This window comes from Phyllostomus discolor, chromosome 4, assembly GCF_004126475.2.
Source record: "Phyllostomus discolor isolate MPI-MPIP mPhyDis1 chromosome 4, mPhyDis1.pri.v3, whole genome shotgun sequence".
NCBI classification, from domain to species: Eukaryota; Metazoa; Chordata; class Mammalia; order Chiroptera; family Phyllostomidae; genus Phyllostomus; species Phyllostomus discolor.
The window spans coordinates 201,155,367-201,165,924 of record NC_040906.2 but is presented as its reverse complement, the minus strand read 5'-3'; the positions used below and the strand labels follow the sequence as shown (position 1 = coordinate 201,165,924).

Genomic DNA, 10,558 nt, shown 5'->3' with positions numbered 1-10,558 from the left:
GCATACCGTGTCATCCCCAGGGCAGCAACGATATAAATTCTGGAAAGTTGATAATGATGTTATTCCTAAATCTCGCGTTGCCTAAAGACATCCTTTCTTGACCACCCTGATGTCCGAGCATTGTCGTACACTTGGAAGTCAATACATAAGTCCACGGTACCTTGTATTCTGGGTTTACACTGATGAATAAAAAGAAGAGTGGGGAAGTGCGAAGGGTAAGCAAATCGAGCAGGTACAATTTCTTGATAGAAAATCATCACAAATTCTATCACAAACACAAACAACCATGGTGATGGTAATGAATATTCAACTATTTACTATTCCATTACCATCTTGTTCTAGAATAGTCATTTAAAGTATCTACTTTAAAATTTACACGCTCATTCAACGCCAATCACCCAAAGTTCAAAAACAGGGCTGCCACAATGCTTCAAAACAACAATAAACAAAAGGAATAAATGGGGAACTGGGATGAAAATTCTGCAGGAAAGAGTCTGCAAAACCACTAGGGACGAAGCAGCAATCCAGGAAAGAGCGCGAGAAAAGAAGCCAAGAGGGCTTTAGAGGTTATTTGAACCTGAAACAGAAGGGTTTCTGTACTAACGGAGAACAAATAACCAAATGCAAATTATAACAGTATAAATACGCTGATCCCAAAGTTTCCATACTTTTCAAATACCACACCTGTTAAGACACTTCCACAAAAACATTGTTTTAGTACTCCAATCATAAATGTTTCTCACCTTCTTATCCACAACCCAAACTAAACAAAAAAGTCTCCTCCTTTCTTGCCAGAAGCTTTCCTAGCTTATCTAGTTAGGTAAGCACAATAAAGATACCTTTTACTAATAACATGTTCACTGCTTTTAGTTTGTCTTCATGTCAAGAAGCATAATGAAACCTGCTTCCCAAACATACTGTTGATTAAAATAGAATTATGGCTGCAAAGAGAAGGTTCAACTCTTGGGCCTAATTGGGATTTCAACCCAAGTACTGTAATTTCCCAGAAATTACCTATGGTACCAAATCAAAATTGTGCTCTTAAAAACTCTTCTTGGAAACTCAAATACCAATAAGAAAAGGATGTTCATTCCATCCCCTACACATAAACACGCATTTCTAATGGCATATTTAACTGATAAGTGATTTCAATCTGAAAAAAAAAAAGGATATTTCATCTGTTCCTTCAAATCCTTTTTAAGAACCTTCTCAAGTTCTTTATTAAAGCAAGAAAAGGAAGAGACCTTTAGCACCAACTCACAAGTATCTATTGCAAGAGTCTGGCTGTGTGTTTGGATATTAAAATTTCAGGTTTTACCTACATAAAGGTTTGGAAATAACTGCTCTGTTGAAATGTATCGCTTTTCAAAGTCTGAAATAGTTTGCCCCCCAATTTCCCCTTAAATCTAGCATATTTGTCCTTCAGTTCATGTATCTGGCCAAGGTTATTTTCCCTTCACTAGCATACCATTTCCCTTCACTACCAATATATATTCAAAGAAATATCTACCTAGTAGGGCAAAAAAATACATCTCAGTAAAGAAAATCCTAAAATGTTTTTTCAATTTCCTCTTCAATTCTAGCACTACTGAAAAACACAAGAATTCTTAAGACTTTCCAATGTCATCAGGTATTTTTTACTCCTAGAATTTTTTTAAAAGCTAAGTCATATTAAATTTTGAGCTACACAACCTTCAAACTACATAGTAATAATTTCCAATTTCTCAGGTTACAAAGAAATAACCCTTTTGGAAGGAAGAAAGCAATAACAAATTGAGAGAATTCACTTTTAAACATATTTGTGTGACTTTCATTCTGACATTATCCAAGTTATCTGAATACCATCACAAGTCAGTTTTCTGACAAAAGATCCTCTAGATGAGTTGGACTGCATACTTTGAAATATATACTTAAACTTTCTACAGTGACTCTGTTACTGCCCATTTCAGCTACTGAAAGTCTGTGTTACAGAAAACAAAGCTAGAACAGCAAAAACAGGAGCACGCGGCTGTGGCTGCAAAGCACTGGACGGCTGACAGCAGCGAGTGAGAAGAGAGGCAGTCATCGTGGGGCTCACACCTGCTCCCTCCCGAGTTCTCGCAGTACAAGCTGGAGAAAACCTTCTCGTGCTTCCTGAAGGGGAGTCGTTCTGGGAGAGCCAGCAGCAGCACTCTGTTCTTCACGAGGTCTGCTCTCTGCACAAACTATCTGGCCAGAGCCTCACGGGCTGCGGTTCAACCCCAGCCTAAGTGACCTGGGCGGGAGAGTGAGGGGACAGGAAATGTGCGACTGCAGCCATTCCAGCCACCCTGTTGCACTGAAGAGGGATTCTGAAAAACTGAGAAGCACGTGTGAAGCTCACAGCCCAGAGGCACAGGCTCTATAAAAAACCCAACTCAGATTATGCTCAACAGCGACAAACCGAAGTTTGCCCGCTCTGGCCAGGGACGGCTGGCAGTCAAGTAAGCATGTCCCTCCCGGCAGTGCTTTCAGCACGGCACTGTAAAGCCTCAGGAACGCAATTAGCACGTGAATAAAAGGTGCACTGATTGGGAAGGCAGGTTCAACAAGAACTAAACATATCTAAGACTCTTAATTGAGCCTACAAGATGATTGATCTTCAGTGCGAACTTTGACCCAATCTACACAGTACTTCTTAAGAAAACAGGATCAAACTGGGTAGCTTAAAACTACAAAATAAGTGAAAAGAGCAAGTGGATTTTCTATTGAGCACAACTACTTCTGTGTCCTTTTCAAGACACAGACAATTCAAGTTTTCCAAAAAGTGTGGAACCTCAGAAATCCCACAGGAGCAATTCTGTTTGCACAACACCTGAGCTGGAGAGGACACTGGGGGATCGCTAACTCCCCCGCCCCCCGCCCCCACAGAACCTGGGTCGCACCAGTGAGGGAGAGACAGGAGGTGACAGTGTTCGGTGCTGCACAGCCACGGGGGAACGGAGATGACAAGCCAAAATAAAAAAATAGGTTCTGCTGAATCAAAGCTGTACAGTTCCAAGTTTTTAGTACACAGCTTGGTAAAATACCTGAAGCTGAAGTACACGTGATACACTGAATTTGTGGGGGGAAAAAAAAAGTAACAGTAGGAATCAAAGCAACCTAATATTTTTTAGTTTTGGTAATCACTACCCGCTTTGTTGCCCTTTGACACCAGAAATTCTATTTGATGCATCCTTAAGACTCTAAAAAAATCTTGATAAAAAAGTTTTGATGCTGGTTCCAATTTTAACTCCCTGAGTACAGGTAATATTAGGAAATATATTTTTAAAGTACCTTTAACTAAGACTCTGTACTATACCTACTATTGATTAAATTACATGTGAATCTACAATTATCTCAAAATACAAAGTTTAATCTAAAAATATACATTTACAACCTAATTTACCGTTACAGTAACTCACTGTTGAATCACTGATTTAAATGGGGGGATAGGGATGGAGGGGAGACAAAGCATCTAAATCCCGCGCCCAACAATGACTAGGGAACGTCCACTCCTCTGTGGCCTTCTCTCCAGGGCAGAGAGAAGCTGCCCTGAGAGAAGGCCAGAAAAGGCCTAAGACAGAAAAGGACAGACTCCTAAGACAGAAAGAAGCTGTTCGGGGCCTAACCATCTCCAACAGGCAGCGAACAGCTGAACAGACCTCACACCTTGCTCGCTGCGCACAGCGGGACTGCTGCTGAGGCTGAACCCCGTAACTGCACAGGATGCCGAAATTTTTCTGGATGCCATTTCCAGTAATGCCTTTCAGGCTGCTGGCAAACTAGATGAAACTGCGAAGCCTAGCATGATAAAGAATGTGGCAGTGTGGACAAAATTAAAGCTCTACAAACGAGTAGAAACCATGAAAATGAGTGTAAAGCCTCATTACATAATAAATATATTCGATTGAGAAGCCTTTCTTGCAGGAGTCCAACCCGTGGTCCACGGGCCACATGCAACCCAGGATGGCTATGAATATGAGTACTGACAGACAGCCCAACACAAAATGGTAAATTACTTAAAACCTTTTTTTTTTTTTTTTTTTGCTCATCAGATTTTGTTAGTGTTTAGTTTTTAATGTGTGCCCAAGACAACTCTTCTTCCAGTGTGACCCAGAGATGCCAAAAGGTTGGGACACCCCTGCTAGAGGGAGAAGATCAAATGTTGTTCCAGAAACTACCCGCTCGAAGTTGCATATTACAAGTTCAGGTGGCCCTCCGAGGGCGTTTTTTACATTGTGTAGCTTGAGCGTAAAGTTTTGTTTTGCTGTGTATTATGTTTGGTAGTAGTTTTGTCTTACCATTTCTCTAAAACTCTTTTTAAATGTGGATACAGTTTGTTATTTTAGCCCTTTCCAACAAATTTTACTTGAACAGTTCCAAATTATACAATACAAAGCTCCTCTCAATAGGTTTCTTAGTTCTCTGTGGAAGTTCATATGTTGCAGTGTCCTATAAATGAAGATTAAATTCCACCCCTTTTCTTTACTTCAAAAAAAATTTTTTTTCCAGATATTGACTTGCTCCTTCAGACTGGCTCTATAATTATTTCACAATAAAATAATTGTGCTCACCCAAGGTCTCCTAAGATTCTGAAATACCTAATTAGAAGTGCCCTTAACCCAAATCAAATCAGTCAAAACACATTAATCCATAAATTCATATTTATCCTTTAAGCCCTTACTACTCAAGCTGGGGTTTCAGAACTGACAGCAAAGGTACTGTCTTGGAACAGTCCAAAATGCAATCTTAGCCCCTGCCCACATTCGTAATCCGAACCCGCATTTTAGTGAAATCCCTACGTAATTCCTCTGCACAGAAATGTTTAAGCAGCACCGCTCTAGACATTCAAACCTTTCAAAAGACTTTTAAAGGCTTCAGAATGATGACAGTTTCCAACCACCAACATTTTTATTTTATACTTTGGCTTACCTAACACCACAGCATACTTATTTTAACACTAGTGAATTTTTAGAGCTTAATTCACTAGTTGTTCATCTCAAAATATATTTCATTACAAAATATTTTAAGTATTGGAAAAACCTGTCAAGCAAACACCAACCCACACGAAGGCTAACTCCACTCGCGCTCTAGGTTGCCTAGCCGTCTAGTGGCAGGACTCTCGCTCTGACCCATGCACCCTTCCCCAGGCTACGTGCACTCAAGAAGGACACGCCAACCCTGCTGCACCTTAACGCCCATATGCCTCTGATGCTCAAACTGGCTCTGCTTCGAACTAGGCACGTGAACATGGGAAGAGCAGAAAGTCTAAATTCAAGACAGTACAGATTTCCTATTGTAGTCCTTCTGTAAGTGTTAAGGGACTTAGGTAACTCCTGCCCCAAACTGTGATGCCAACAGTACACTGACCTACAAAGAAGGCAAAGAAGTACAGTCTGTCACCTAAATGTGCACAAGATACAGCTCTCAACTTTATCTCCCTCCACTGACCTGGAAATGGGGCTTCTGGTCTAGATCGTAACACGTTGGATGATGTCTAATAATGTCCTAATGGATGAGACAAATGCAACCAGCAGAGGCGAAGTGACTGGTAGGCAGTAATTTATCCCCACCTAATCTACACAGAGGGTTGCTCTCTAGGCATTTCAGCTTGAAATTACAAATGAAAATTTCTTTAAAGGCTATAAAAAGGAATGAATTTAAAATTTCATTAAAACCCCAGTCATATTGCCCTGGCCAGGTGGCTCAGATGGTTGGAGCATTGTCCCATACACCAAAGGCTGTGGTTCAATCCCAGCAGTGTGTACAGAAGACACGATCAATGTTTCTCTTTCACAAAGGTCTCTGTCTCTCTCTCTCTTCTCTCTAACATATCTTCAGCTAAGATTGAAACAAAAAAAAAACAAAAATAGTCATACTGATGGCAATTGTTTCAAGGAACAGATGATCGCGATGGCAATGCGAATAACAAAAACATCTGCCTGAAAACTACTGTTCTTAGACTTATCCAAAAAGCACCTTTCACTTATTCTTAACTGGAAAATCATTTTTGAACAGTCCATCAAACAATGTCAACTTGGTATTCAATTTAAAAAACAGCACAAGGCATTAATCTATAATTATATTTAGCATATATATGGAAAACTGTACACTCACTTCTGAATGAATTTCTCAACACTCTGTACCACATGTTTATAGAACTAAAGAAAAATAAAGCATGGAGTTAAAATCTGTTTTGCCTTAGATTAGGATTTTCCTGCTAAACAAAGGAATTAATATAGTTTCAATGATCTATAAAATAATGAATATTAATCATGAATTCTGAAACAACGATCATGTCACTCACCTTCACAACTAGCTATGATACCTAATGCATAGAGGGATTCCTGACGTATTGTAGGTACGTTGTCGGATACCCAAAGTATCCGCATTAACCAAGATACACAAGAACTGTCACAGCCTTTATGAAAGCACATTTTCACAAACAGTTGCCGATGACAGCAAAAAGTATCGTGATGTAAGCACACTGGCAGATACGTATTATTTTTTGTGAAGGAAAGATTTCCTATACATCATTTTTCAGTTAAATTAGGGCAGTACTAGAAAAAATCAAATACTGTTAACAAATGGAATAATGTAAGCAAGGGGCCTGGCTGGTATAGCTCAGAGGATTGAGCATGGGCTGCAAACCAAAGGGTTGCTGGTTCAATTCCCAATCAGGGCACATGCCTGGGTTGAGGGCCAGGTTCCCAGTGGGGGCCTGGGAGAGGCAACCACAAAGTGAGTTTCTTTAACCTCTCTTTCTCCCTCCCTTCCTCTCTCTAAAAATAAATAAACAAAATCTTTTAAAACACAATGTAAGTAAGGGAGTTGTTTTCAACTGCATTATCTCCTCTGCTTCTCCTAGAAAATGGAACTACAAGTATATGTAATTAGATCCACAGATGTGTAAGGTTCTAATGGATCAGACAAAATGAATCAACAGACGTGAAGTGAGCACAGAGACTGAAATTTAGTAATGGGTTACTATCAACTATGAGCAAGCTTAGATTTAAGTTTTATAACCAACACAATGAATAAACCTGAAAGTGGAAATAATGGAAATTATAGATTAAACAAAAAGTATCTAGAATTTCTGCTTAGTAAATTAATACCTCAATGGCAATTGTATAACTGACTATTTCTATTTAAAGATAGAAATATGCTTTGACAGTGTCACTAATTATGCTTTTAAGGGATATGCCCTTAGGCTGAAGAGACAAGAACATTCAAGTAAAACCGCATCATAAAATTCAATATTTATAAAACTCCAAAGTACAGGAGTATTATTCATACTCAACAAATCAAGATCTAAAATTTCCTTACTAGAATAGTTTATGTAGCAGTTTAAGTTAAGTGAAAAACCAGAACAACTACTTAAAAGTTATTAGGCCCTTATAGGCACTTAAAATTTTAAATCAATATACATAATATTAAATAATTACTCACCAAGTGATACTTATTAAGTAATAATTCTTCTGGAAAACTTCTTTCTTAGCAGTGAGTGCTTCTTGAGTCTAGTGACTTTATGTACTGTATGTAATTCAGAGTAAGACTACTTACTAAACTATAATTCAAAGATATTAATTCACACAGTCTTTCTTCCACAATATCCATGAGGTTTTGTTGAGTGTCCCATGTTAACAAGCACCCATGAAAATAATCCTCTGAACACTGATTACACCTTACCTCAACATAAAACACAACCTTAAATTTAAGTATGATTTAAAAGTAGTTCAAACCTCAATTTATATATGTACTAAGTGCAGTTTTAAAATAACACAAGGGGGAACCAAAAACACTAGAAATGTCTTCTGGAGGGCAGGCCCCTTGTAGTTCAGGCTTCCCCTGCTAGGTGAGTGTTCAAGGAGCCCATCTGTATCAGTGTACCTACCAGCTGTCGTCGTTGTGAGAGGCTGTGTTCAGCCTCAGCAAAGTTTTTCAAAGAGTCAACACATTTGTCCATTTCATGATGGGAGATTTATAAGCACACCTGCCCACACCATGCTAATATTTAGCAGCTTGCCCAAAACCAGCATGACCCCATGCCCCACCCTCCCTATTCACCCAATCTTGCCCAAGCAACTGTTTTGTTTTCCCGGATGAAAAAAGTCCTCCAAGGGAAACAATTTGCAGGTGTGGAAGAGGTGAAACAAAAAAACGGCAGAAGCACTAAAAGGCATCAAAATCAAGGAGTTCAAAAACTGGTTCGAGCAGTGGAAATAATGTCCTTATAGGTACGTTGCATCAAATGGAAAGTACTCTGAAGGTGACTGAAGTTTAAACATGTTAAGAAGACACACACAAATTTTTAAAATGAATTCCAGGGCTTTGGGAGTGTCCCTTCTTATAGCAGTGCTGAAGTGCTGGCCAGTGCAGCTCAGCTGGTTGGAGCACTATCATCCCATAAACCGAACGGTCGAGGGTTTGGTTCCTGATCAGGGCGCATGCCTAGGCCGACAGATCGGGTGCCTGGCCGGGACATGTAAGAGAGGGAACTAGTCAATGTTTCTTTCTCACATCGATATTTCTCTCCCTCTCTTTCCTTTCCTTCCCCTCTCTCTAAAATCAATAAACATGTCTTCGAGTAAGAATGAAATAAAAAATCAAACAAATAAAGTGCTTAAAATAAAATAATACAGTACTGCAAAAGCAGTCTGAACTCTTCAAAAATATCAACAAGAAAAACAAAACAGAAAGGGTGGGTGGCAGGACAAGTAACGTGATATGTGATCTTGCCTGAATCCTGAAAAAGCAGGGGGGCAGGGGATAGCTATTAAAGTCAATACTGAGACAACTGGTCAATGTAAGTGTGGACTGCACATTAGATAAAAGTACATCAAAGTGAAATTTCTTGCATGGGATTACTGTGTTAAGGTTAGTTACAAAATGTCTTTGTTCTTAGGAAATTCAAATCTAAGTATTTAAACTATGATTACAAATTAAACATGAAACTCAAATGATTCAGTGAAAAAAAAGTACATGTAGAAATATTTTACAAATCTGAATTTTTTTCAAAATTTAAAAATTTTAAACAGTTAACAATAAAACAAAATACAGTGTATCAGAGTATTTAGACTCTTGAATGAGAGAAACTTTACTGTATTATTGCAACTATTGCAAATTACTTAATTTCTCTTAGACCTTCCAATAATAAAAAATGGAAATAATGTTAATACCTATGCTTTACAGAGCTTTCTAATTTAAAAATATTCTGTTCAACAGAAATTATGTAAAATCCACCAATTACTAATGTTCACAGAAGAAAATTACTAACATGTAGGTCTATACACTCTCGGGACCAGGATCCTAAGAATCGGACCACAGTGCGGAACACCACCAGTAACGAGACTAAACACTCTCTACTAAGCCCATTACAGGCTCTGAAAAATCACTTGGAAGAATTCTCTGGCTTAAATGTGTTCACTGGTGACTGTCCTTGTCTCTTCTTCAATTTTCTGCATATAAATACAAGAATATTAACTACGGTGCTTTAAGATAATGACTACAGATCTTAGTCTGAAAACTTAAGATTTAACCACTAGAACACTGCAAAATCATCTAATTATATAAATATTCTCTAGTGGAAATTCTCAACAAATAGGAACTTGTTAAATTTAATAGACACTGCTGTTTATTCAGAAACAATGTATGAAAATAACAGGTGCTTCAGGTTCCAGCTGATGTCCTTATTCAGAGTAAGAGAACATCACCAAACATCCATAGGTTAACACCTGCATAATTAAAAAGAAGCACTGGTTCTTAATTTTAACAGCCCAGGGAGTCTTAGTTTTGGGGACAGGACCCCCTTGGAGAGATGTCTATGGCTAAGCATAAAAGGTCCTTAAAGCCAAGAAATTCTGTGCATCTGTATCCTTCTCTAAAGGGTGTCCGGCCTTCTCCTGAGGTTTTCACTAGTACCCCTGAATCAGCGAGCATCCGAGACCACCGCGGCAGAGCAACGGCTCAACGTCTGCAGCCTCTCACCACAGTTCAAATGTCCTGGGTACACGAGGCTCAACTGTTTTCCATAACGGCCCATTTTAAAATCTACAACATAACCAATAAGAAAAAACTCATTAAAAGCTTTTATTTAGAAAACTTTTACTAACAGAGAAATTTTACTAAATTCAAGATTTCAAGATTCTGTAAAGTCAGTGTGCCAAATAGCAGTGTTAATAAACACATTCTCCAAAATGTGGCTTTATCTAAAATCTTACCTGCCTGAGAAAAGTATGGGAAAATGATTGCTTCAAAGTTTATGGAAGAATGTTTATCAAATGTTAAGTGTTTATCTTTAGGTAGGAGAGCTCGTAGTAACATGTTTTTATTTTTGTGTTTTCCCCCATGAACACGTATTAACTCTGTAAAGAGGAAGAACACATACCATCTGTAAAAATTACCCCAACTACAAAATATTAGAATAGTTTATTTTTTTAAAAACAAGAATAAAATTTATTACTCACCTTAATAGCTTTGATGGCTGCCTTAGTAATTTGAGTCATTTTTGCTTTAGAAATCGGTGGTTTGTAGTCATTCAGGGAATATAACTAATGGG

General features: G+C 38.4%; 1 protein-coding gene across 1 annotated transcript in view; it reads right to left on the bottom strand.

Annotated features, from left to right (window-relative positions):
• Positions 1-10,558, bottom strand: part of SCAF8 (SR-related CTD associated factor 8) — a 77,018-nt gene that overhangs the window by 33,507 nt on the left and 32,953 nt on the right. The window contains 4 exon segments of the mRNA XM_028508641.2: positions 7-51; positions 53-179; positions 6,118-6,161; positions 10,467-10,550. Coding sequence (XP_028364442.1) covers positions 7-51; positions 53-179; positions 6,118-6,161; positions 10,467-10,550 — 300 coding nt within the window.